The sequence below is a fragment of the Phyllostomus discolor genome, chromosome 13 (assembly GCF_004126475.2).
Source record: "Phyllostomus discolor isolate MPI-MPIP mPhyDis1 chromosome 13, mPhyDis1.pri.v3, whole genome shotgun sequence".
NCBI lineage: Eukaryota > Metazoa > Chordata > Mammalia > Chiroptera > Phyllostomidae > Phyllostomus > Phyllostomus discolor.
Window position 1 is genome coordinate 1,057,112 of NC_040915.2, and position 27,448 is coordinate 1,084,559.

The following is a 27,448-nucleotide window of genomic DNA, read 5'->3' on the forward strand; positions in this document are numbered from 1 at the left end:
AGTTTTGGCACTGCATCCCTGAGCTAGAGCATACAGGGCTGGCTGCGACACACGCCTTGGTCCCCTGCCAGCATAGGGTAGCCCAGAGCACGAGTCTTGATGCAGTGGCCAGGTGCCAGAAAGGCCTCCATGGGCACCGCAGTGCCCACAGGCATGAAGAATGGCCTTCCCAGCTGCAGAGAGGCAGTGGGAGCACAGTGTGGAGGCGTCTCCAGGGAAGGGGGAGGGACGAGAGAACGGTGTCGCCCTTCTTGGCCGCTCTCATGGGGAAGCCCCACCGGCCTGGCCCTGTGCAAGGGTGCAGGGCCCTCACAGCCCTGCGCAGGAGGGACTGTCACCCTCCCTCTCACAGAAGTCGTTCAAGGCTCAGAGAAGTTAAGCCACTTGCTCAAAGGCCCGCAGCCCCAGAAGCACCCGAGCTCGCCTCACTGATGCATGCATGCATGGCGCTTCGTGTCTCGTGACTCCACCCCGTGTGAGAACCTATTTACAGGATAATGCTGAAACAATTTTGGAGCAAAAACATGTCTGTGTTTAAAAATAACTTGTCAGGGGAAGTGTGTGAGGGGACCAGGAACAAGGTGGGTGGATTGGTAGTTGTTGAAGTCGGGGCTGGGTGCTCGGGAGTTTACGGCTGCTGTTCTCTGCATTTGCATCTGTTTGAAAAGCTCCATGAGGTTAAAAATAATCCCTGTACACTTGACTTTTGGAAAAAATTTGTTCCTCATCAGAGCTCACCTTTACCAAGAGCTGAAATAAGAACACAAGCGACTTTAGGGGCTTTGCCTCAAAGCTGTGCGGTGGGGGTGGGGGAAATAGTGATCATCTCCGTTTTACTGATGACGCTCAGAGAGGGCAGGCGCCTGGCCTGAGGTCACAGAGCTGTGCTTCCCAAGCCTGTGTCTGGGCTCAGGTGGTCCTGAGGGCCTTTCCTCACCTAGGAAGGAGCAGAGCTCTCCTGCTCCCTTCTGAGATGAGCCCCTGCCCATGCTGGGAGGGGCGCCCCTGCAATCCATCTGCAGCAGCCAGGGAATGGGCCCTAGTGGGTCCACTAGCGGGCCCTAGCAGGTCTCCCCCTTGGAGCAGGGGTTTTCTGAGGATACACAACCTGGGGATCATAAAGATGCTCGGGCGCCCCTGGCCTGGGCCTGGGTGGTGGTGGGGGTGCTGGGTAACCCTGGTTCCAGCTCACACCACTGATCAAGGGAAGAGTCAAATTATGTCCCAAATGAGCCCTGACCAGCATGGTTCATTGGGTTGGGCGTTGTCCCACAAAGCAAAAGGTCGAGGGTCTGATTCCGAGTCAGGGCACCTGCCTGAGTTGCAAGTGTGGTCCGTGGATGGGGCGTGGAGGAGAGGCAACTAATCAATGTTTCTCTCTCACATTGATGTTTCTGTCCCTCGCTTCCCCCCCTTTCCTTTTCTCTACAGATAAATAAAATCTTTTTTTAAAGAGAAATTTGTTTCTTTCTTTTTAGTCTTTTTAAAAAAGATTTTATTTATTTATTTTTAGAGAGGGAAGGGAGGGAGAAAGAGAGAGAGAAACATCAATGTGTGGTTGCTGGGGGCTGTGGCCTGCAACCCAGGTGTGTACCCTTACTGGGAATCGAACCTGAGATGTTTTGGTTCGCAGCCCACGCTCAATCCACTGAGCTATGCCACCCAGGGCCAAATAAAATCTTTTTTTTAAAATGTCCTGAATGAGTCATTTCTGCTCCAAAACCCCACACCTGGGGGACGGCTGCTCTCAGCATAGGTCTCCAAACACAGGTCTCAGGTGCATCTGGTTCTTTCCACTGGGTGGTTGGAAAGATTCCTCAGCACAGCCAACAGCTTCCCAGGGGGCCAGTGAGGGGACATGGCTTCCCGAGGAGACTGGCAGAGGACCTGTCCTGGCCACTGCAGCCAGAGTCACAGGCCCTGCCTCTGAATGGCTGTGCCCATGGAAGAGGCAGGCCAGCCAAGGGCCAGCAGTTCTGTCTTGTCAATGGCTCAGACCTCACCCCTGCTGAAGACCTCCAGGGGGGAGGGTGAAGGTGCAGAAGACGGAGCTCTCGTCCCCTTCTGTAGCCTTTACTCCATCCACCCATACATTCACCCTTCCCGCACCCACTCCTTTCCCCCAGTCTGCTGTTGTCCACCACCCCTTGATGCAGTTGCCACCATAGACCCACCGCCTCCCTCACCCATCCCTCCTCCCTGGCATCGGCCCACTCACCTTTCCGCCCACCAGTCCCTCCATCCACCCATCCACATGCCCTCCCTCCCTCTGGTCACCCACCCTCCCAGCTGTCCATCAGTCCTCCCATGTCCACCCACCCCGCATCTCCACCTGCTTATCCAGCTACACCTCTCCATGTACACATCCGACAGCTCCCTTCCCCTCCACCCATCTGTCAAAGCAGCCACCTATTTTTCCAGACAGCCACCCAGTGCCTCTCCTTCCTGCTCCCCCCAGCCACCTCAACTCATCCAATCATCGAGCGTCCCCTGGCCCTGTTCCCGGCTGCTCCTAACCCAGCACCGTGACTCCCAGATGGACCAGGGGTGCAGAGGAGGAGGACATGACCCTCACTTGTCACCAGGCGCCTACAACAGTGAAGTCACTTGTCTGCTGTGAAGTGATTCCAGGGCACAGTCTCCCTCTCTGAGCCCGAGGTAAGCCTGGGCTTTGTGGCTGCCTATGGCCTAGCCTGCCCTAGCAGTTTTCCTTTGCGTCCCAGGGGCAGAGCCAGGGGCAGACCCACTCCAGGGCCCTTCCCTCGGTGCCACCTTGCCACAGGGTCTCCTTCCAGCGCACTGATGTGGTCGAGCCCTGACCTCTCCCTCCAGATGGAGTAACATCCATGCTACAATTCTTCAGAGGCCCATAAGTGCCCCATCTAGATGCGCCTGGATGCTCCACCCCCTTCTTTGCAGTCTCACCATACGCCTGGGGGATTTCTGTCCCCTTGTTGCCCATACTAAAAGTGAGGCTTGGAAACCTTTAATCGCCCTCCCCAGAGTAAGGCAGCTGGGAGGCCAGAGTGTGGGGTGCAGGCAGTTCCCAGGCTGCCTCCCAAGACATCAGAGTGCAAGAGTGGAGTCTCCTCTGGGTGTGGTCTGAGCTGCAGGGGCCTTCTCTCCTGCCTGCCCTGGAGGACAGCTTACTGCAGGGGCGCAGGGGACCCCAGAGAACTGCCCCGGCATGCTGTCTGTGGCTACTATTCCCACCAGTATTGTCTGCTCCGTTCACCCCGAGGAGCCCTCTCCCTGCCCTGGCTGCAGGTCTTGCAGGAGCACGGGCTGCTAGTCTGTCCTGCAAGGGGCACCAGCAGGAGGGAGGCCTCTGTGCCCCAGGCCCACAAGGTCCCTGCCAGGCGGGCCTCCCCTCACCTGGCATCCACTGGCAGTGAGGACAGCAGGGCAGGCCTGCGGACAAGAGGCAGACCAGTAGTGGAGGCCCGCTTTCTCTGCCAGCCTTGCAGTGCCTGATGGGGCTGGCGGGGCTGAGGTTCAGGTGAGTGAGCAGCTGGGAGACCAGGACCCTGAGGAGGGCCTGGAAGTGGGTTCAGGGCGGGGACTGAGGCGCGGGTGGGGTGATGCACCCCCCGGCTCACCCACCTCATCACAGGGGGCGATGCGGCCCACCACGTCCTTCACGGGCCCGATGGCTGACTCCTCCTGGAAGTCCCGTGGGAAGGTCTCCGTCCACTCAGCCAACAACTGGAGCAGTTTGGGGCCAAACTTCCGGACCCGGGCCTGCAAGGCAAGGCCGAGGGCTCCCACATGCTCTGAGGGCTGCTGGGGCCATGGCAGCCACCGCCCCAGCCACTCCCTGCCTGTCTGCGCTGCCCAGGCAGTGGCTGCCTGGGGTAGGCGATGATGGCAGGTGACCCGAGATGGGGGCTGACCACAGGGGGGACATGGACATTTGGGGGTGGAGCCATCTCCTGTTTTTGCCAGGAATCCCACCCTTTGTGGTGACACATCTTGGAGGCCTTTGGAGTCCCCCCATCCCCCACTCCCAGTCCGTGAGGTTCTGGGCAGCAGACCCCACCCCAGGGCTGCGGAGTGGACCTGGATCAGTGCTGGCCAATCAGAGCATGGTACGTGCCCATTACGCACAGTGATTGGCTGACAGTGATTGGTCTGGCGGCTTAGGCGAAGCCGCTGAGACCGCGGGCTACACGGGATAGGGGATAGAGAAGCATAGGCGTTGAGCCCAGAGCCGCGGGGCTGCCTTTCCTCATGCAAGTGGACCTGCCCGTGCAGAGTGAGGCTGGCTTGGCTGGGGGGGGGGGGGGGGGCTGCTGGCTTGACTGGGGGGGCCTTCTGGCTTGGATGGGGGGGCGGTGTCTGGCAGGGAAGGCTGGGCGGCAGCGGAGGGAAGGCTGGAGCAGAGTGTGCCGGGGGCAGGAAGCCCAGCCTGTGCTCAGGGCCATCCTAGGTGGCAGGGGTCCCAGGATGGGGCTCTGGGAGCCGGGTCTGGGCTTAGTGTGAGCTCCAGGGCCCCCAGACAAGTCAGAAACCTACACCGGGTTCCTCTGCAGGACAGTGGGGACAGTCACTGCCTCTCCAAGGGCTGGTGGCACGAGGGCACATCAGGGCAGTGCCGGCACAGGGCACGCGCAGAGGTCCCTGCTTCGCCCCGCCCTCACCTTGTCTAGCACCGGCTTGTCCAGCTGCTGTTGCTCGATGCACAGGCGGCAGACCCGGGCCAGGAGCTCCTGGGGCTCGATGAACAGGCGGGAGCTCAGCAGAAAGGTGAAGATGTAGGCTTTCTGGGGGTCACGGGAGAAAGGCCACGTGCATGCACCAGGGTGTGGAGGGCATGTGCTTCCCAGCCCCGCCCCCAAGGCCAGCCCCAGCTTTGCTGCCTCCCCCACGCCTGGTGGAGGAGAGCCCCTCCTATTGCTCCTTCCCTGCACTGAGCGGGCCACCTACCTCAGGGTAGTAGTCGGCCGTGGGCACCAGGTGCTGGATCAGGGTGTCCAGGGAGGCTGAGGATGGAGCCCCATCCAGGAGGGGCTGCTCGGCCTGCTTGCTGTCCGTGGGCTCGGTGGGGGGTGGGCCGGGGCTGCCGGGGGTGACCATGTCGGAGGCACTCAGCGTCCAGGGCATGCCTGCCTGCGAGGGTGAGGAGCAGGTAGACACACCTAAGCTGGGGCCTGCCCGTCCGCTGGGCTCCTGGCTGGGTGGGCCCTGCCCCCCACAGGCACTTCTGTGCCCACCTGGGCCCAGTGATCACTTCCTGGGAGTGTTGCCAGGGACCCCCAGCCCACAATACATCACCCCCCAGGAACCAGCTCTCCCACTCTCAGCCAAACAATGTGGGGCCTGCGCTCTCAAGAGTCCACTCCCGCCCCCGAGCCGGGGTCTGTGTCAGGCCCCACCCGGCCACAGATGGGATGAGGGATGGGCCTGATCCACACACTAGGGCCTCAGGTGCAACCCCAGAACTTCTGCGGCACTTGGAGGCCCGTTCACCCAGGGTCCCTGAGCTGGTGCAATGTCCCTGCTGGGACCATCCTGTCCCCATAAGGGGCCAGGAAAGCGAGCCCGTTTCTGAGGTCAGCGGGTGGGCCCTGGGTCCTGCTGTGCCTGAGCTGCTCTGTGGGCCCCCCACCCCCCGCTGTGTGGGCCCCTTGAAGGTGGGTCTCCAGTGCAGCCTGGCGCTCCAGGCTCTTCCCAATTAGGCCCCAGTGACCACCCGGCTGTTCCCTCCTGCAGGAGGCCCTGCCACCACCTTCTCTCCTTTATCCACTGGACACAGCTGAAACATCTCCTCACCGGACTTTCCCTGCTTGTCTGCAGCAGCGCCCGCACCCTTCCACCTAGAGTGGGCCTGACCTCTGGTGGGACCAGCAGCTCCTCCCTGTCACCATGTTGAGTGCTGGGGATACCGCTGGTGGCGCCTGCTGCGGAGAAGGCTCCCTGTGGTCATCACATGGCAACTTCTCACCAAACCTGCGCCAGGTGGAGGCCAGGGCAAGTCCTGGGCCTGGCCCTACCCTAACGCTGGGCCTGGCCTGCAGCAGGCACCCTCCCCGAGTATGCAGTGGCCTGGGCTTCCTCCCCAGGCTCCGCCACCAATCCTTGGGGTCCTCCCGAATGGGGCCTGCCCTAGCCTGCACAGCCACAGGCCCTGGCCCAGCCTGGGGCTGCTTAACTGTTGCCTACTCTGGGCATTTAAGTCGCTCTCATGTTCTTTTCTCTCTCCACACCTGAGGACATTTTTTTTTTCATAGCTTTTAGAGAGAGAGGCAGCAAGAGAGAAACATTGATGTGAGAGAGCACCATCCATTAGTTGCTTCCTGCGTGCGCCCAGACTGGGGATCGAACCTGCAACCTTTTAGTATATGGGATGATAGATACTCCAACCAACTGAGCCACATAGGCCAGAGCAAATCGCCCCCACATTCTTAACCGTGGAATCCTGCAGGCTCACCACAGGGGCCTTCCAGAGATCTGTGTCCCCATCGCCCAGCTCGCCTTGCCCAGCTGTCCCCCAGCAGACCCCATCCCAGGTCCGTTTCTGTCTTTCCCTGCCCCCTTGGTGGCCTGACCCTGAGACAGAGGGACACGGAGAGTTGGAGCTGACATTGGGGATCAGAGGGAGCCCACAGAAGGCTGGGAGGGCATGGGGACCAGTGTGGACAGCAGCCCGGACCATGCTGGCCCTGGGACAGCCACCACTTTATTTGCACTTCCCTGGCAAAGCACTAAGTATTCCATCTCAGCCGCTGAAACTGTAAAACTTCGTAAAACCACCTCCTGTCCATCTCGGTGGGTGGGGTGATGGTCAGCTCTGGGGAGGGCATGGCTGTGTCCTGTGCCCAGGGCCCATGTCCGAGCCTAGTTCCACAAGACAGAACACACTCAAGGCCAGCAAACTCTCCCTTGTCAGGTGGATGCCTGGAAGCTTCCCCCTGTGGCACCAGGCCAGTGTTCTCCAGGGCAGGCCAGTAGCAGGGGTGGAGATGATTCTGGAAACGTCTCTGCAGAGCAAGGTGGAATACAGAGGTGTGGGAGGGGACTTTCTCTGATGGCCAGATGCTACCCCTTTAGGGGCGAGCTGGGGAGTTCCTTGAGCATCTCTGGGTCCTGCCTGGAAGTGGGGTTGGGTGTGAGGTGCTGGGCACATGGGCGTGGGGACACAGACCCAGCTGTGCCCTGGAGCAATGAGCTCATGACAGAGGCTGGGGTGGGGGGGACCAGGCCCTCCTGATGCTCAGGGATGCCCAGAGAGTGGACGGGCTGCAGTGGGTCCCTCTGGCGTCCAGTCAGCCACTGTGTCCCCAGCCAGGCCCAGGCTCGCGTCTGCACAGGCAAGCGGGTGCCCCGGCTGCAGCCTCTGGCTTCCTACACTGTTGCTGAAGGATATTAGCTCCTGTGTGTGTGCAGGTGTGGAGTGACTGCTGGCACCGTTCAGGCCCTGGGGACCCAACAGGACCCTTGGAGCTGGCAGTGGAGGCAGGCAACCAGCTGAGGCATGCGGAGAGGCTGACCCCAGAGGCCTGTGCACTGCAGGTGGGTGCAGGGGAGGGGCAAGGGGGACAGCTCCCTGTGTTGGATGTGGTCTCAAGAGAGGGTGGGTGAGACCAGAGCCTGGTGGCGCCCCACCACGACTCTTCCCTCTCCCTTAGTGTGCTGGATGGCCTGGTGGGGATGGGGTGGGTCCGGGGCCCACCCCACCTCTGTGTGAGGGCTGCCAGGGGCTTGAGCCGGCCTCTTCCTTCTGAGCAGGGGCTCCAGCCTGCCTGGGACACAGAGAGGGGCTGGGGCGGGGGTATCTGTGCTGAGGACTGAGGGGAGGAGGCCCTGGTGTGATTACGGTCGCAGGTGGAGATGGAGGCCCCACACATTCGCCACGACCCTTCCAGAAGTCCCCGCCTTTAGGAGTTCTGGTCTTTCTGGAGCTGCTTTAGACAAGGACAAGCACATGCTGTCCGTATCTTCCCTCTTTTCTGTTTCTATCGCGTGAGCAAGCAGCACATGTACATCTTCTCATGCCTTCCACTCACATTGCATTTTGGAGCTGCTTCTGCGTCGGGACAGAGTGTCCTCGTTCCGCGTCAGTTTACCGCCTGGCAGCGTCCCGTGTCCGGGTGCCCAGGGGCAATTTTTAAAGCCACCAGTAAAGCAATCCGAGTGTCTGTCGGTGGATCCAGGAAATGTGAGCTACAGCATAACAGAATAATTCTGTCTTAAAAAGGCAGGACATTCTGCCCCCTGCTGCACCATGGGCAGACCTGGAGGACGTTGTGCGCAGCAACATAAGCTGGTCACAGCAGGACAGACACCGTGTGACCCCGTGAACAGGCAGCACCAGGAGCAGGCAGGGTCACAGACACAGACAGTGCATGAGGGACCTGGGGCCAGGGAGGAGGACGCCAGCTAGCATTTCGTGGGGACGGAATGTCAGTTGGGGAAGATGAGAGGGTCCTGGGGCCAGACGGAGTAGTGGCCGCACACCAGGGAGAATGCCCTTCATGCCGCTGACCTGCACGCTTCAGAATGGTGAAGGTGGTAGGATTCATGTTAGGCGTATTTTACCACGATTTTTAAAAAAAGGCCAGTGATGATGGAAAAAGTGTTTATTGTCACAACTGAAAATCCTTGAGATGGCCACTCCCCGGCCTGTGCTGCTGTGACCCAGGCCGCACGTGGTACCTGGGAGGGGCTGGGTGCCTGGGCCGTGCAGGAGGGGCCTGAGCTGAGGGCCACCTCTGCTCTGCCTGCCCCCTGGCAACCACCACCTCAAGGTCATGCCCTCTGTCCTGCCAGGGCCCGGGGCTCCGTGTGTGGACATGCCTGGCGTGACTTCAGTGGGTGTCCACTTTATACCCATTACATGAACAAGCCTCAATAAAATGTCAGTGCTGCTCGGCCCTTAAACGCTGGCGTGGTGGGTGTGCGTCCTCTCAGCCACCTTGAATGGTACAGGTCTGGCTCAGCGTGCCAGGAGGTGCCTTGCATTGGATCAGATCCTTGGAAATTTATCCCAAGAAAATAATCGAAGAGGAAAAGCTATGCAGAGGAGTTTGCTCGGGTGCTAACTGGAAGCAGTGAACGCGAACTCGGGGCACCCTGGGTGATGACCGAGGAGGGTGCAGGAGGACAATGTCACACCCACTGGCAGAGCCCCTGGTGCTGTGGAAATGACGGCCTTGAGGACTCTGGTCACACAGACAGGGCCGTGGCACAAGGAAGGGAGGCGGCACGGAGGAACTGCATCCACGATGCGAGGCGGACGCTTCCGTTGTTAAAGCGGCACTGGAGGCGCATCCTCAGCACGCAAGCTGCCCGGTGCCCAGGTGTTTTGGTGCCGTTGCTCTGGCAGAGGCAAAGATCCGTCCTGGCAGGTTTGTCCTCTGGGGAATTCGCCTGTTTCCTCTAGGTTATCGAGTTTGTTCTCATATAATTGTTCATAGTACTTTCTCATAATCCTTTTTATTTTTGTAGAATTGGAAGTATTGTCCCTGCTTTCATTTCGGAGTTTAGTAATTGAATCTCTCCTTGTTTTAATTGTCAATCTAGCCAAAGGTGTGCCAACTTTGTTAATCTTTTTGAAAAACTAATTTTAGTCTTCACTGATTTTCTCTGTTCTCTACTTATCTCTAATTTTTATTAGTTCTTTCCTTCTGCTAGATTTGGGTTTAATTTTTTTTGTAGTTCCTTAAAAGTTAGGTTGTTCAGCTCTGGATGGGTGGCCCAGTTGGTTGGAGCCTTGTTCTGTAAACCAAAAGGTTGTGGGTTTGATCCCTGGTGGGAGCATGTATGGGAGGCAGCTGATCGATGTTTCTCTCTCATATTGTTGTAAGGTTTTCTTAGACCCCACCGAGGAAATAAACAGCCTATCAGCCATTGAAACAGGCAGATGAGCTTTATTGTGGAAGTTTGTGGTCCCGGGCGATGTTTCCCCCCCGCCGCCCCCCCCCGCCCCCGGGCGATGTTTCCCCCCGCCCCCCCCCCGCCCCCCCCCCCCCCCCCCCCCCCCCCCCCCCCCCCGCGGAGAAGGGGCTAAGAAAAGACCACATGGGAGAAGGGAAAGGCTGGGAGTTTTATATGGCTGGACTTCCCGCGGGAGCCAAGGATTGGTTCTTGGTGAACAAAGAAGCAACTTAGCATTGGTGGCTCCTGGTCTGATGTCAGTCACCTCTTCTGGGTCAGAGTTCATTTGCCATATTACTTGTAGTCCAAATGGTGGCCGTATTTGTAGTCCAAAATGCTAATTGTAACTAGATTCCCACTTGTCCTACCCTGCCCATCCTGACAATTGTTTTTTTTTTTCTTTCCCTTCCTCTCTCTCTCAAAATGTCAATAATAAAAAATAGCCCCAGCTGAGGATAAAAAAGTTACGTTGTTCATCTGAGATCTTTTTACAGCTGTGAAATACCCTCTTGGCACTGCGTTCACGGCATCCCAGAGTTTTCGAATGCATGTCTTCATTTTCATCTGTCACTAAGGATTTCTCATTTCCCTTGGGATTTCTCCTGTGATGCCCTGTCTAAGAGAGCATTATTTAGTTCCTATGCATTTGTAAATTTTCCAGTTCCTAACTTCATTTGCTGTAGTTGGAGAAGTCGGTTTGCCTGGCATCTGTGTTTGTAAGTCTTCGGAGACTGGTTCGAGGCCCAGCACAACCCGGCTGACCCTAGAGAGTGTGCTCCGTGCTGCTACTGTCGTAAACTGCCCATGTGTGTCTCAGGCCTAGCTGGCATAGCATGTGGCTCAAACCTTCTGCTTCCTGCGTATCTTCTGCCTGGTGGTTCCGTCGCCATTGACAGCAGGGCACTGAAACCTCCACTATTATTGTAGAATTGTCCATTTATCCCTTCATAGCTCATAGTTTTGTTTCATGTATTTTGGATGGTCTGTTTTTAGTTATGTTAATGTTTATAGTTGTGTCTTCTTGCTGTAGTGAGCCTTAGTATATAATGTCCCGCTTTGTCACTTGTTAAACTTTCTGATTCAGAGTCTGTTTTCTGCTATTAGTTTAGCCACCACACTGTTCATATGGGATGTTATACTTCCTTTCACTTTTAACCTGTTTGTCTTTGGATCTAAAATGAGTTTCCTGTAGCATATAGTTGGGTAATTTTTTTGATATATTAAAAAATGTTTTTATTAATATTAGAGAGAGAGGAAGGGAAGGAGAGAGAAATATCGATGTGAGAGAGAAACATCAATCAGTTGTCTCCTTCATGCATCCCAACCAGGAATTGAACCCACAACCCAGATATGTGCCCTGACTGGGAATGAAATTGCAACCTTTTTGGTGTATGGGACAAAGCTACAACCAACTGAGCCACCCAGCCAGGGAAAGGTTATTTAAAAAAAAAAATCCATTCTGCCAATCTATGTCTTTTTGACTAGAGAGTTTAATCCATTCATATTTAAAATAATAACTGTTAAGGGGATTTTCTGCCATTTTGCTATTTTATTTCTATATGCTTTATAGATTTTTGTCCCTCATTCCCTGTGTTACTGCCTTCTTTTGTTGTTTAGTTTTTTGTTGAGAAAAGAATTTTTAAATTCTTTTCTCGTTTACCTTTGTGTATGTTCTGTAGCTGTTTTCTTCATTGTTGTCATGGGGATCACATTTCCCACCCAGAGGTTACAGCACTCCAGTATGAATGTATACTAGTTTGAGTTCAATAACATACAAAACCCTGCCCCTGTCCAGTTGTAGTTTCTGACATCACAGAATCATATCTTTATGCATTTGGTATTCAAAAACATAAACTAATAAGTACTTGCCTAAAAACACATTAGTCTCAAATTATATAGAAAACAAAAAGCGGAGTTACAAATCAAAGCTACTATAATACTTACTTTTATAATTGCCCACCCACCTATCTACCAGAGACCTTCATAGCTTCACACAGCTTTGAGTTACTGATTAGCGTTCTTTTATTTCAACCTGAAGGATTCCCTTTAGTATTTCTGTGTGACATACTAGTGGTGATGGACTCTGCTTCTGTATATCTGGGAATGTCTTCATTTGTCTCTCCTTTTTCCAAAGACATTTTTGCTGTACATAGGATTCTTGGTTGGCAACGTATTTATTTTCAGCACCTAGAATATATCAACCAGTCACTGCCTTCTGACCTCCAAGCTTTCTTCTGATGAGAAATCTGCCAACAATCTTATTGAGGGTCCCTTGTATGTGATGAGTTGCTGCTTTCAAGATTCTCTTTGTCTTTCAACAGCTTGATTATAATGTGTCTCGTCATGGATCTCTGAGTTTATCTTACTTGGAGTTTGTTGAGATTCTTGGGTGTTTATATTCAAGTATGCCATCAAATTTGGGAAGTGTTTGGCCATTACTTCTTCAGATAATCTCTCTGCCCATTTCTCTCTCTCTCTTCTCGTTCTGGAACTCTCACAATGTCCTTCACATTCCATCACTTCAATTGCTCTCTCTTCAAGTTCACTGATTCTTTCTTCCGTCTTCTCAAATCTCCTGGAATACATCCAGCGAATTTTTCATAACAACATTTCTTTTTGATTCTTTTTTAGGCTTTCCATCTCTTTATCACTGTTTCTGTTTTCATTCATGTGTAGTTTTCTGAACTGGCCAGCTGCCATGGTCTGATAGGTCCTTCATCCGGTTTTCCTCGGGGCGGTTCCTGTTTCTGTCTTCCCTTTTCAATGTACCACATTTTCCTGTTTCTTGGTGTGCCTGTGCTTTTCTTGTTGTTGAAAACTTGGTGCTTGAATCTCATAATGTGGTAACTCTGGAAATCAGATTTCCTCAGGATATACTTTTTAAAGTTGTTGTGTGATATCTTAGTGCTGGCATCAGCCTGAGGTGTCAGTGTAAGATCTTTGGGGTTCTTTCTTAGCTTGCACCTTTCCATGAACAATGGGCAGTGACTTTTAAACCCCTCTCCCATATGTGTTTGCTTTTGAATGTTCTAATCCTGGATCTTAAAAAGAGAAAATGGGGGAAAAGGAGGAGGACAAAACCAAGGCTCTGGCCCTTTAAGCCCCCCGAAGCCTCTTCAGCCAGTGCAGATCATAATTACAGTGGCCTGCCTCCACACCAGCAACCCCACAATCAGAACAGCAAAAAGCATCGGAGTCCAGGTCCCCAGTATTTGGAGAACAGGGTCATTATGGCCTACTGTGGCGCCTGCCAGCTGTGTGCATGGCTGCTTGCCACGAGGCTGAGTGGGGAGGATGGGTAGTTACTACCATACTAAGACTAAAGTCAACCGAGATTTCGGTCCAGGTTCTTCCCTGGAAACGGCACGCCTGTGGTGAGAGTCCAGAGTGCAAACACAGTTACAGCAGACTGACTCTGCCAGTTCGATTGTCGCCTGGCCAGAGACGGAGTCCTGGTGCTCCTACTCCTCTCTCTTACCCTGACGTTCTCTACTATATCCATAACTGGACACTGCTAATGGGTTTGTATGTGGATTTTCACATCTCATTAGTGTTAACAGTCCTGGGTTTTCTGGAGGCCAGTTTTGTCTACAACTAATTGTAATTTCATCTCTTCCTTCCTGGTGGTTAAACCTCATTCCCTTTTCTTGTCATAATGCATGGACAGAACTTCCCAGCAGAAATGATACTGGTGAGAATCAGCATCTCATATTGTACCATGTCTCCATCAGGACCAGGGCTCACTGGGGAATGGGCTGAGAACTCTCCTTGGATGCTGTTAGTTTACTGCAGCTTTTGGGAGGACTGGCACCACCGAGCTCGCAAATCTGTGTGTGTCCTGAAAGCCCCAGGCCTCCTCCTTCCTCCTTCCCCATTCCCTGGCCTTGACAGGCCTCCTCAGACCCCATGTTTCGGCCCCTGGTCAGTTTTACTGGCATCTGTGTAGGGCCTGCAGAAGTTCTGAGAAGAGGCCTGAATGCCAAGCTTTTCTCACCTTCTCCTCAGGAAGGCTGTCTGGAGCCTCAGCAGGCCCAGGGCTTGGTTGGGAGAGCCAAGTGGGCATGTTTGCTTGGATCTGCTTCTCTGGGTCCTTGAGGAATGGGGAGCTTAAATTGCAGTTGTTTCCAAGGGTTCTGGATGAAGCCCCTGCTCTACTCGACCCAGATAGGTCCTCAGCCCCAGAGTTTACAGTTCGGAGAAGAAACAGACTCTGCGTTATGCTTCCTGTGCCTTTTGTTTTTGTTGTCTTTTGTGGGAACAATATGGATATGGTCTCCCACCTCACAGGTGAATGAACCTGGACTGTAAAGCATACTGCGGGGGGACAGGGTGACCAGCTGAGGACTAGCACCCTGACCCCTGCGCTCCTGACTCCAGGCAGCTCCTGGCCTGGGGACAGGAAATTAAGAAGGCTGAGAGGAAGACAGATGTGGCCCAGAGGCTCAGCAGAGGAGCCTAGCTCAGGGTGTGGGAGCTTGGGGAGGGAAACTCAAATACTGGGAGCCCCAGTGTGTCCTGGCCTCCAGGAAGCAGGAAGCCCCCTGAGCGGTCCGTGATGGATTCAGTTGAAGGAGAGACCAATAGCCAAGCCCTTCCTGCTTTTGCAGGAACCTTGGGGAGGAGAGGTTCCACCTGTGTGGGGCCTGCCTCATGCCGGCTCAGGCCTGGCTACTGTGAACAGTGGCAGCTTCTTGTCCATATCCTGGTACACCCTGTAGTCCTCTTCCTCTACTTCTCTGGCAAAGCCTGGAGCTGACATACTCATTTCATTTCAGTTCGGGTCCCATGAAGGGCTCCTCCCTGTTCCCTGCTGTCTGAAGGGGTGCCGTGGGGGTGTTGGGGCCTCCCCCAGGCCTGAGCCCAGGGTTCTGCCTGCCTAGGCTGGGCATGCAGGTGGCCTTGCCTTCGGGATGCTACCCAACAGACTCGGCTGTGAGGTGAGGATGGGCCCAAGTTATTTTTGTGTTCCATCTGGCCCTCAGCTCTGGCTGCCAGAGCCTGCTGCTTCCAGGGCTCAGGGACTGCAGGTCCCTGCAGAGCTCTTGTAGACAATCTGTTGAGTGCAGGTTGGTGGCACCGAGACCCACCACAGGTGGTTGACTAAATATAGAGTTTTTCAAAGAGTGAAAAGTTGGCTTCCCTCCTGCTCCACAGGGAATCAGCTGCCTCAGTGTCCACACCCACGACTGTTTCCTGAGGACACATGTGGAAGGACAGGCACTAGTCCGAAGAACACCAGGCCCTAAAGGGAATCAAAAGATAGTGCCCAGCTGCTCCCCAGACCAGACCGCAGGATTTCATTTCAGCCTCCCAAATGCTATGATCCTTTGCTTCCCTGAACCACTTCTGCCCATTGGCTGGAGACCAATAGGGTGGGTGGGGGAAAATGGGTCTTGGCCAATGAGAACGCAGCATCCCCTCTTCCCATCTGGAGTAGGGGACCCAGACCATCCAATCAGAGTGAATCCTGGGCCTTGTTTGGAGAACATCATGGAGAGAGGTTTCCTTGGTATCTTTTCCTTTCTTTACTTTTCAAAAAATTAAAAAGAGTCTGTAATAGATCTACAAGTTAAATAATAGTGATTTTATTATTAAATCAACATGAACATCTGAGAACTGCTACTCAGGTTGTTACAAACAGCATTACCAGTACCTTAAAATGCTTTATGTACCTTACCCCCCTTAAGCTGACTCCTGAGTCCCTTCCCCTCTGGATGATGACCATCCTAACTTTGGTGTTAATCGTTTTCTTGCTTTTCTTTTTAGTTCTATCTGCGTGCCTGTCCCCAAATGAGAATCTGCCAGTCTTGAAGGGAGAGGGCAGCCCTGCACCCACCAGATGGAGGCTCCAGGAGGGGCGAGTAGAGCAGTCTCGGTAGCTCGGTCTCACTTCCGCTTCTTTGGGAGGCGACGAGGCCCCTTCTGGGGAAGTCGTGAGCAAGGTCACCAGAGAGTCTTGGGGAACAGGGTTCGCCCCCTTTGGGCACTGGGGGCACCTGGCAGGACTGCAGAGTGGACCAGGCGCTGGACGTGCAGCAGCGGGGCGGTCAGAGGGCGGGGGCTGCTCTGTGCTCCGTGTTCCTGGGCCCAAGGGCCCTCCCCCCTCAGCCCTCAGGGAAACTGAGGACTGCTGTGAGCGTCCTCAGCAGGATCTAGGCCAGGTTCTCCTGGGCATCTGTCCTTGGGCTAAGAAGATGGCCCGATGGAAGTGGGGGTCTTGGTGACAGTCTGTCTCTGAGGTGACAGGGCAGGGCTGCCATCCTGGGACCCCCTCTCACCATCTGCCAAGGGATCTGTTGTCATCTCCTTCCTTGCTTTAATCTTTCATTTTGTTGGAGCTCATCCTCTAGTAGCTTCGTGATAAGGGGTGCTTAGGAAACACATTTTTTGAGGCCTTATATGCCTGGATGTATTTTCATTTTACCATCATACTTGCTAGTATGATTGACAGTTCAGCAAGGTACAGAATTCTAAATTAGAAGTCATTTTTCTTCAGAATTTCAAAGGCTTGCTTTCTGGCTTCTTTCTGAACTGTGTGAAACTGTTTTTCTCCTGGTGGGGTGATCAACCATTCTGACTTGCCCAGGACTCTCCCGGGTTCAGACTCACGTCCCATGTCATGAGAAACCCCTCAGTCTCAGGCAGACTAAGACAGCTGGTCATCCCCACCCCGCGAGACCTGACATTTCCCAGTGCCGTGCTTGGAGGCGGGCCTCTTCCTTCCCTTGCTGGAGCGTTCCCTCCGAGGCTGGAAGCTGCCCCTCGGTGTTGGCTGACGGCGGCGCATCCTTTCCCTCACGACTCCTTTCCTTCCTTCTCTGGTTGGACTCTTACCTTCCCATCGGACCTCACGGACTTGGGCTCTGTTCTTCATCCTTTGTCTCCTATTAAAATCCTTCTGCTGTACTTTCTGGAGTTTTTCAGTGTTATCTTCCAGAGCTCTGCCGTTTGTTTTTGCTGTCATGTTTTTTAATTTCCATGAGTTATTTTCCCTTTGAACGTTCCTTTTTCAGTGGGTGACATTTGGTTCCTTTTTCTCAGATTCAGCATCTTCGCTTACCTCGCTGTGTATCTTGGTAACAACCTTCATTAGATGTTTTCTTCCTCCTGCATTGCCTTTCTTTCCTCCAGTTGGCTCCCCCTACTCGTCTTGGTCACCATCTGCCATGGTGGAAGCTTCCTCAGATGTCTGGAAACCACTGGCTGCCAGATAAGCACTAAGAAGCTGACCAGACACTCTGAGGGAGAGGACAGGGCTTGAGGGTAAGCTCACTGTGGGGAGACCTGGTGGGCTGCTGTTGGGAATGGGAAGAGGAGCTGTGGGTGTAACTTCTGACTGGAGCTACTCCCCTGAGGGAATCCAGTCTGGGGCACTCTGTCACCGTGTCCTCACCCACCTGCTTTCCAGCTTCCCACAGCCCCCTGCTGTTGTTGCTACTCCCACTCTCCCTGACCTCCTGGTTCTGCCTGCCCAGTTCTCTATTTCCAGACTGGGGGGTGAGCAGATGAATGAGTGGTGGCTATCCAGCCCCCTCCTGCCTCCTAGAGACGGGCAGGCCTGAGAGGGTGCAGAAGCACAGGCCTTGAACACAGGTTCGAGACCTAGATCCAGCTGCACCTGAAGTTAACCCTGCTGGTAGACTTCTTATTTACGTGAAACAGTGATTTCCCTTTTTTTGGGGGGGGGGGGGCAATTGGAGCTGTAGCTCCATAACTGTAAGTAGAAAGAATCTTGAAAGCAAAAAATCACCCCAGGTCACTGCTGCCTGCAGGACTCAGGGCTGGCCAACTATGGCTTCACGTGTCTCCTGGAGGGCACACAGGGACGCACCCGTGGGACGGTCTCTCCTGGCAACTTGGAGGTGTTTCCTGTAGACCCCCAGGTCTTGGTGGCTCAGCCCAGCACCCCTCCCAGGCCACTTCTGCGAGATGCCCTGGGCTCTGCCTGAGACAGGTCAGGGAGGGCGCCCGCTTCCTTCCATGTACAGGTGGCCCTGGGAGCCTCTGGCCTGGATCCCCCACCCTGGGCCCCTGCCCACATTGCTCTGTGAGCCGAGATACCCTTCTCCAGTCTGTGTCAAGGGTGGGCTCTGTCCTAGGGGGGCATCTCCTGTGTTGGTGTCACACACTGGCCGTCACTTTGTTGCCTGAAATCACTCCACCTGGCTCCCTACAGCAGAGCCCCCTGGGAAAGACCCCTGAGATGTCCTCACCCAGACCCCTCTCCTGACGCGACTCCAGCATCACCCCCTTCATTTTGTCAGCTTTGCCTTGGTGTGGAAACTGGCTGCTCTTCCAGAAAAGCCATTCACAGTGCGCCTGTAGCCCTCGACACAGGGTAAGGGAACCTTTTACGGTGTCTTTAAAGCTGACCTCTAGCTGGAAGCCTCAGGCCCATTCCTGATCCACACACAGCAGGGAGCCTGCCTGTGAACGCCCGGGGGGTCTCGTGCACAGCACACACACACTCCCTCCCGACATCTCACCCAGGCCCGTGGTGTGCTGACACTTACATATTTATAGCATGGCTATTTACAGCATCACACATTGTGGTGACATCACAGAATGTGCACACAGCAGCCCTACCCTGGAAGGTGGGCTACTGGGGGGAGAGTGCGTCCCTTGAGAGAGTCACCAGTTTCCTGCCACTGCGCCCTGGTCCCCACACCCACAGCCCTGGGGCTCAGAGCCCCAGGGGGGAGATAAGAGCAAACAGGCCTCTGGGCTCTATGGGCCTGGGAGACCTCCACAGCCCCGACTGGGAAGATGCCTCAGGTTTGGGGGAGGGAAGGGGCTGCAGAGAGAGGGATAGGGGTGGGAAGAGCATCTTTTGGGGAGGCAAAGACAGCCAGGTAGGTGAGGGGAGTCTCTGAAGGCAGAAGAGCCTGAGCCAGTTTGCAAGGGAGGTACCCAGGGAGGTGGGGAGTAGTGGCCTGGGTGGGGGTCTGCCGCCAGCCATCCTGGACCACCTTGCAGAGCTCCTGGTGTCATGAGGAGCAAGAGCAGCCAGGTGGGAACTGTCCCCGAGACCCCCAGGGCCAGGAACTGGTTCACCTGTGTGGGTCAAATGCACTGTGGGCCTCACCGTGGGAGCCTGGGGTGCCTGATCCTAGATGCTCACACTTGGTGCCCTGGACTTGGGGGGAGGCAGATGCACATACTGACCAGGACCTGGAATCAGGGAGGGTGGGGACTGCCTGGGCCCCAAAGACCAGCTGGAGGGCAGGAGAGCAGAACCGGGCGCAGTCCCACCTCCTCCGCACGGCTCTGCTCCTGGGACACGGCCTCGAGTCACCTCGGCGGGGCTGCCTGCCAGGACCACCCTTTCCCGCTGCACCTGGCGGGCTCCCTCACTCAGGGCTCGCTGGAACGCCCAGAGAGGACTTCTGTGATATTGGGATTCATAGTGAATATATTCATCCCCTCTCCTGGCACAGAGCTCCTAAAACCTTTGACATTTCCCAAGCGGTAAGAGTAATAAAGCTGGCTTGATATTTGTAACAAACTGCTTTCAACCACACCTGATTTATGGTAAGGGGATGACTTTTGGACACACCTGAGGATGGGGGCTGGTGGCCCGGGAACGCAACTAAGTGACTGAAGGGTAGAAACTTTCAGTCCCAGCCCCCTGACCTGGAGTGGTTTCATGAACCATGCCCCTGTTACAAAGCCTCTACAATGCCCAAAAGGACAGGCCCGGAGAGCCTCTGGGCTGGTGGCCAGGTGGAGGTGCTGGCAGAGGGGTGCCCCAGGAGAGGGCTCAGAGGCCCCCACACCCCCACCTTGTGCCTCGGCCAACATCCCTCTCCAGTGGGCCGTTCACCTGTGTGCTTCACGATAAACTGGTAACGTAAGCAAGCGTCTCCCCGAGTTCTGTGAGCTCTAGTGAATGAGTCGAACCCGAGGGGGAAACGGGAACCTCTGATTTAAAGCCAGTTGGCCAGAAGCACAGTGACCACCTGGGCGTCCGGTGGGAGTCCCAAGGCAGGAAGGGTCACCTTGTGGGACCGAGCCCGCAGCCTCACGGTGAGAAAACACACCTTGGGTTAGCACAATGCTTTATAAATGTTGAGGTATGTTTTGTGACCCCAGATATGGCCTGCCTTGGAGGCTATTCTATGTGCATTGGAAAAGGACACTGCCTCTGCTGTCCGGTGGAGTGGAGCCGTGTGCTGGTCAGTTAGAGCCGGCACTGGCGGCGGCATCCAGGCCTCCCACGTCCTTGCCGACTCGTCTGCCAGCTCTGATGGTTCGTGAGGGGCGTGTTTAAGTCTCTGCCTGTGATTGTGGATTTGTCTGGCCTTTCGGTTATGCCAGTTCTGCGTCATGTGTTTTGAAGTTCTCTGTCAGGTGCATGCACACCGAGGACCTTTACATCCTCATCGCAAATGACCCCTTTGTCGTGACGTGATGTCTGTCTGTAACCTGGTAATTTCCGAAGTTTACTGTGATTAGTGTAGGCACTCCAGGTTTCTTTTGATTAGTATTTATTTTCATGTTATATACTTTTTCTGTTCTGTTTTTGAACCTATCTATGTCATTGTACTTAAAATGAGTTTGTTTTAGGCAGCATAAATAAAGAAATAAAGAAAGATGGATCATTTAAAAAACACGTTCTGACAATTTTTGTCTTTGGTGTAGTTTAGACTATCTACAATTAATGAATTAATTGATGTGTTTGGATGAGAGTTAATATTTTATTGTTTTTTCAAAGTAGACTATCTTTTAGAGGAGTTCTAGGTTCACAGCAACCATTTTATTTTTTATTTTCATTGTCTGTTTTAAATTCTTCTGTTCCCCCTTTTCTGCTTTCTTTGAAATCACTTGAACATTTCTTAGCATTCTTTTTAAATATATCTATTTGATTTTTGACTATATCTCTTTGTGTGGTTCTTTTGAAGGCTGTGGCAGGCATTACAAACTACACAATTCACATACATAGTCCATTTCGAAAGCCTCGCCACCCGTGTGTCACGTCTGCACACACTGAAAAGACCGCCCAAGGACAGTGCCATATTTGGTTTCCACCATCAAATGAATTTTTAAATGTCATGAGGGAAGAGTCTGTTGTATTTATACAGACATGCGTCATTTCTGTGTCTCTTCCGCCCCATGGAGCCCGTCCAGGCGGTGTCCAGGTGTGCAGCTCGAAGATTTCCACGAGCTCTTCTTTATGCCTCTTACTTCTCTGCTGAGACTTTCTACCTGTCCGTCCGCTCTAGGACCATTTGCCTCCACGGGCTGCTGTGTTGTCATAACAGCTGCGCTGCAGTCCGTGCCGGGCACCTTGTTGGCACCAGCATCTGCTCACTCCTGTTCCCCACGAGAGCTGAGACTTTCCTAGTTCTTTCCATATCAAGAAATTCTGGGTGGTGTTCTGGGCATTTTGAAAACTATCTTTTCAAACTGGCTTTTGTTTAAATCCTATGGAAAGTATTTCTGTTTTTGCTTTTGCAGGCAACTGGCCCCACTCGGCTTGGGCTAGCTGTTCTGATGAAGTGTCTCTGAGTAGCGGTTGTGAGGCCAGCTCTGCTTCACAGCCACTGAGCTGCTGCGCAGATGTGTGCCTGCTCCTGGGGAACCTGGGGCCGGGCTGCTCGGGGCTTTGCTTACCAAAGCCTGTGGGTGCTGGTCAGGGTCAGACCCAGCCTCCTGCAGTCTGAGGATGAGCCGGCAGCCATGAATAGCCTTCCTGGGTTGCTTTCTTGGCCTTCTCTGTTTCTACAATTTCTACGGTATTTTTTTCAGTTTCCTGGGGTTCCTGTTTTCAGTCTTCCAGCCAGAAAACGAGGGCTTTCCTTATGCCGCTCTGCTGTGCACTTCCCACAGCTACGCCTGTATCCAGGGCACAGTGGTGGCAGGACAGAGAGAAGGAAGGGCAGCAGGCTGCCAGTCCTCTAGCGGGCGAGTGGGTGCAGCTCCCTGCTCAGAGGGGGCAGTTTCCTGCCTCAGGGCCCAGGAAGTGCCCCCTGGGAACTGCTTGCGGGCTGGGGTGTGAAAGAGCAGAAAGAAGATATTTTAAAATGGACGGGTTTTCTTCTGAGCAACGAGACCCCACTGGGGCTCCTTGAGCCAGAACCAGGGGTTCCTCCTGGAATTTTCCCTGTGTGTGCTGATGGCCGGCCCAGGTTTCAGGCTGCTCTGGGCTCAGGCTGAGAAACCACAGCAGGAGAAAAATTTGAAGCCATGGTTCCATCAAGTACTCCATCGGGTTGCAAGCTGCCTTCAGTGGGAGAGGGAGAGTGGGGCCCATTTGTATCAGCCTAGAAGCAGAATGCAGGTGCTTCTCCCTGATTTTGCAATGTTATTCTTGTTAAAAACCAACAGTGTTTGCTTTCATTACATACATTTTTATGGTCACTTTGTATTTGTGGGAGGTGATGCTACTGATTTAGGTGGGAATATAAAATTTCCTTAAAAATATATTTATTTTAGTAAATAATTTGGTTTCTTAAAAAACTGTACACAAGACCACGCCAGGCCCAGACACAGCCCATCCACACCCCCCCCCCCCTGGGGGCCAGGCTCTCACCACTCCCTCCCTTTAGGACATCCTTCTCTCCCTGCCCGTGAAGGTCCAGCTGCAGTGTCCCCTCCTGGGAGAAGCCTTCAAAAATGCGGGTGGCCACCAGAGGAAATATGTGACAAGGGTCCTCTGGGTAGTCAGGGTTAGAGACAGAGGCCAGGCGAGGGTAGGGTGGGTGATGGTAGATGTGAGTGGCAAGGCTGTGGTGTGTGTTCACCCTGAGCCTCAGTTTCCCCCTGTGCACAGCAGGGCTAATAGCCCCTGGGACCATGGAGAGGCTGTGAGGGAACACACCCAGCACAGCACTGGCACTCAGCTGTATCATCAGCTATGCCCCATGCCTGGCCCTTCCGAAAGCTGGGTCGGATGCCCCCAGGGCATTTGTGCTTGTTCCTGCCTAAGGCTCTGTGCCTGCTGGTCCCCACAGGGAGCACATGGTCCCTTCCTCCAGGGCTTCTCAGGGCTACCCCCCTCCTGCCTTCCCTCAGAGGCCTTCCCTGACCGCTGCTGCATGGACACTCACTGTCCAGACCCTGTCGTGTGTCCCTGTGGTGTCTGAGCCTGTTGCCGTTGTGTGCCTGGTTTACATGCCAGCCTCCCGTCCTCACCATGGGCTGTGAGCCCACCCAGGGCTCCCTCTGTCAGTCCTGCTCATGGCTGAACACCCCCCCCCCCCAACCCAGCACCTCGGCCAGGGCTCATTCCGCACTTGCAGAATCAATGCATGGATGGCTGGATGGATGACTGGCAGTCACAGGGGGTGACCACGTCAACAGCAGATGGAGGAGGCTGGAGGAAGTGCTGCGTGCGGGCTGGCCAGTGCCACAGCTGACACGGTGACCAGGCTGCCCTCCCGGCGGCCAGCCAGGCGGCAGCTGCTGGGAAGGAGTGTGGCCTGTTTTTTGAGGGGGAACAAGTCAGTTATTTATCACAGAGAATGAATATCTGACTGTGTGAAGAACGCATTTGCCACTGAGTCATGTGCAGGGAGGACCGGGGATGAAAGCGCTAACTGTTCGCTAACTGTTCGTCAGTGAGAGTCTCACCTCCCTCGACCCCCAGCTGAGAGGTGCAGCTCTGTCCCAGCGGCCTCAGCCCCTCTGGGGCCTCCCTGCCTTCCTGTGGCTGCCCCTGGCCTCCTCTCCCATCACACAGCCCCTCACTGAGCCACCTGGACCACCCCCCCGCCTGGCTTCCCACAGCCCTGGCCAGCCTGTGCTGCGGACAAGGGAGCCCGACCAGCACCTGGCCCTGTCCCACTTCTGCTCCTGTCCTCAGCGCCCGGTCCCCACTGCCTGGCAGCAGTGGGCTTTGCCCCTAGGGCAGGGGTCCCTGCTCTGGACCCCCCCCACCTTGGCTGTGGCATATGCCCCTCCCTCCTGCAGGTACAGTCCGGGTGACCCCATGGGGGCCCCTCCTCAGGGAGCACCTGGAGAGAGTGGGCTCTCATTAGCCACACAGGACTGCTGCAAATGGGGGCCTTGAGTCGTAGAGAGCAGGGACCACAGTGAGACACAGGCTGTGTCCCCCATTCTGGGCACCCTGTGACCCTTCCCAGCCCACGAGTGGGACCCCTGGCCCCTTAACCTCTTCAGGGAGGGAGTACCCAACACAGCACAGGGGAGAAAACCATTTGCAGCTGCAGCTTCTGCAGCTTCTGTGGGAGCCTGGGGTTCTCAGCTCCCACAGCTGAGCCCCTACAGTAAGGCTGGACCGCCAGGAGGTACGGCTGAGCTCCGGGGCGGGGCTGCCCGCTGGAGGGGCGGGGCCGGGGCGGAGCCTTGTGTTCAGACTCTGCAGACCGCAGGGTGGCAGGGCGGCAGGGCAGCATCAGTAACGGTCACTTTGCTGTCCCCCAGTGCCCCATTGCCCAAAGGCCCAACACACCGCGGAGAGGATGAGCAACGCAGGAGTCGAGGGGCACCGCGCACACACGGAGCCTGCCCTTTGGGCCAAGGGTTTGCTTTCAGCGGCGCTGTGCCCGCGCCCACTGCCCTCTCCAGCTGAGGGCCAGCCTGGGCCGCCAAGCGCCCCGCAGGGACGCCGCCCACACTGCCCTGGAATCTGAATCTGGGGCGGAAAGAGCCAGTTCCTCCCCCAAGTACTGCATGAGTCACTCACACCTCCTGACAAACACCTCCCAGGCTCTTGCAAGGACGGGGAACAGTCAGTAAAAATAAATGCTTTGTTTCTCCCTGAGCTTCTGGGAGTCATTTCAGAGTGATCTGGGGGTGGGGGAAGCCAGTGAGGCCCCAGGCCCTGCTTCGTGGGTGTGGGCAGGGTGCGGTTCACTGGGCACCCTCCTCAGCACTGGCTGTGGGACAGCCCTTTCACCTGCTTGAACCTCAGTTTCCACAGCTGTAAAGTGGGCTCCTGGCAGCCCGCCTGTCAGTGCATCTTTGGGGTTAGGGGCAGGGTTAGTGCTCCGTCTATGTGGCCCTGTCCACCCCACCCTGCCCTGTGCACGGCCCCTGAAGGTGGACTGAGGGGGCGAGTGGAGCCCCCTTCTCTGTGACAAGACATGTGCAGGCCTGCTGCCCAGATGGCCGGGTGGTCACCCCAGCCTGAGTTGCCCTGGCCTCTCACCAAGACCAGACCTAGGGCCCAGCCATGTGTGCCTGGGGCTGTCCCGGTCAGGGCCCCGGGACCTGAGGTGGCCAAGGAAGTGGAGGGCACACATGTGCAGGGTCCCCAGCGGTCACTGCTGTTTCCTTGTGACCAGAGATGTCTGTCGAGGGTCTGGAAAATCTCAAAGGGCAGGCATAATTTCACATCTCCCTGAATTTGGGGGATCGAGTTAAAACCTGCGCAGTTTTTGTGAGTGGTGACCTGTGACTGGGCTGCACAGGTACGGGGCCCAGACACGCAGGGGGGGTGGTAGAGAGAGGCAGGACCTGTGGCCAGGGCAGCTGGCTGGGCGTCCCCAGGCTTGCCTGTGCGGTGGTGGGGACGGGAGAATGGCTCGAGCCAGCGTGGGGCCTGAGTGACACCCAGAAGGGCTGCTTCTCTGAAAATAACTCCCAGAGCAGAAGCCGCTTTTAGATGCTTCTCATTCTTGCTCTGAGAGGAGGCTCTCAGAGCCGAACTTCAGCAAAGTCGTCATCGTCTTTTCTGGGAAAAACAAGGGACGATGAAGTCATTGGTGTTAAAATAAAACAAAGAAACACACTGTTTTTCTCTGGCTTCTCTCAGACACACCAGCAGACAGAGAAAGGGCCCTTGTCAGAATGATGGGGAGACGTGTGTGTCTGCACCGCCGGCCCGGCGGCTGTGCCCGGGGCTCTGGGTTTAGTCCCTGTCCTGGGCTGTGGCCTTTGGGACAGTGGGACATCATCCTTGGCCAACACCCGGGCGGTGGATGCACAAACATGCGACCACAAATCTCGTTTCCTTAAGACTTGCTGAAAAGCAGTTTGTTGTTATCTGCATTTCACAGAAGGGGAAACTGAGGCTCAGAGAATGCAAAGGCCTGGCCTGTGCTAGGTTGCCCAGCTGGAGTGCAGGGGGACAGGACCCACCCCCCCCCCCCCCCTCAGCCACCCCTTTCCGAGACTCAAACTGATATGGGGCAGGGACAGGCTCTGCCTTGAGAGGGTCTCCATGCAGAGACCCCAGGCAGCGTGGGTGGCAAGGCCCAGGTCAGTCTGCAGAGGCCATAATATGCGTAAGCACCGAGGCTGACAAAACCGGGGTGGTCGATTCCACGTCATCTGTCACAGTAGAGGCTGGGGCGTGGGCGGCTGGCCCCGGCGCTAAGACACAGAGCAGTGGCGGACACCCCTTTTGTAAAGCCGGTGCTGCTGTTACTGTCCCCCGAGAAGGGCTTCACGACCCAAAGCAGCTAGAAGACACGCTGTGAGTCTGAGGTTAGACTGGCAGGCTCACTGCACTTCACAGTTTGCAGAGGCCTGTCCTGGAGGGCACTGCTCTCGAGCACCAGCCCCCTGCTGCAGCCCAGGAGGGCCACTGGGGGGCAGCCCCATGTGGGGAGCCTGCCCCGGGGCCCTTTGGTTCTCAGTTGGCTTTAGCTGGTGCTGCAAGTTTCTTTCATTTAACTTTTTACTGAAGTGTAACACACGCCCTGAAGCACCCACACATTTGAAGTGTGAAGCTACCTAGGCTCCCCAGAAGTCCATCGTGGGCCCCTCAGCACTCACCAACTCTGAACTTCAACTGGGAAGGAGCGTAAAGACCGCCACATACCAAGCCACTGGTGTTCAAGCAGAGCCTGAGACTGTAGCACCCGGAGGGGCCTATGCACTGAACACAGGAGAGAGAGAGATGAGGGAGGCCCTGTGTGCCCAGCCCCGGGTGGCTGCAGGGGCCGCACACCCCGCTGGCCCGCTCTGGCCTGCCCCCTACTGGTGGTCAGGGCAGCTGCCCAGGGACACGTGCGCCAGGCCTGCTCAGCCTCAAGGCCACCTACGGTCTGCACAAAGGAATCAAGAGCACAGAAACTACATGGGTGAAAAGAAGGCCTTTTTTTTTCTATTTATATTTCTTTAAAATGTAATCAACTGTTGAAAGCAAAAATAATGTAGTGCGGGGGTCTGTAAATATAAAAAAAATATGACAACAATAGCATTATTATGGGTTGGACTGTGTCCCCCAAAAAGATATGTTGAATTCCTAGCCCCCAGCATCTCGGTATACGACATTATTTGGAAGTAGGGTCACTCCCAATGTAGTTAATTAAGACGTCATGCTGGAGGTGCTGGCTGGAGTGGCTTGGTGGATTGAGTGTCATGCTGTGAGCCAAAGGGTCGCTGGTTCGATTCCCAATCAGGGCATATGCCTGGGTTGCAGGCCAGGCTCCCAGTGGGGGGCATGCAAGGGGCAACCACACATTGACGTGTCTCTCCTTCCTTCCTCCCTCCCTCTCTCCCCCCTCTCTAAAAACAAATAAATAAATAGTCTTATTAAATAAAAAGATGTCAAGCTGGAGTAGGATGGGCCCCTAATCCTATGTGACTGGCGTCTTCCTAAGAAGATGGCCATTGGAAGCCAGATGCCCAGGGAACATCATGTGACCATGAAGGTAGAGCC

At 55.1% G+C, this 27,448-nt stretch overlaps 1 protein-coding gene across 1 annotated transcript in view; it reads right to left on the reverse strand.

Annotated features, from left to right (window-relative positions):
- RASGEF1C (RasGEF domain family member 1C) overlaps window positions 1–27,448 on the reverse strand; it is a 69,917-nt gene that overhangs the window by 21,769 nt on the left and 20,700 nt on the right. The window contains exons 2-4 of the mRNA XM_028528448.2: window positions 4,927–5,109; window positions 4,641–4,763; window positions 3,604–3,741 (exon numbers count right to left, since the gene is read on the reverse strand). Coding sequence (XP_028384249.1) covers window positions 3,604–3,741; window positions 4,641–4,763; window positions 4,927–5,103 — 438 coding nt within the window. The 5' untranslated portion in view covers window positions 5,104–5,109. The remainder of the gene's footprint in view (window positions 1–3,603; window positions 3,742–4,640; window positions 4,764–4,926; window positions 5,110–27,448) is intronic.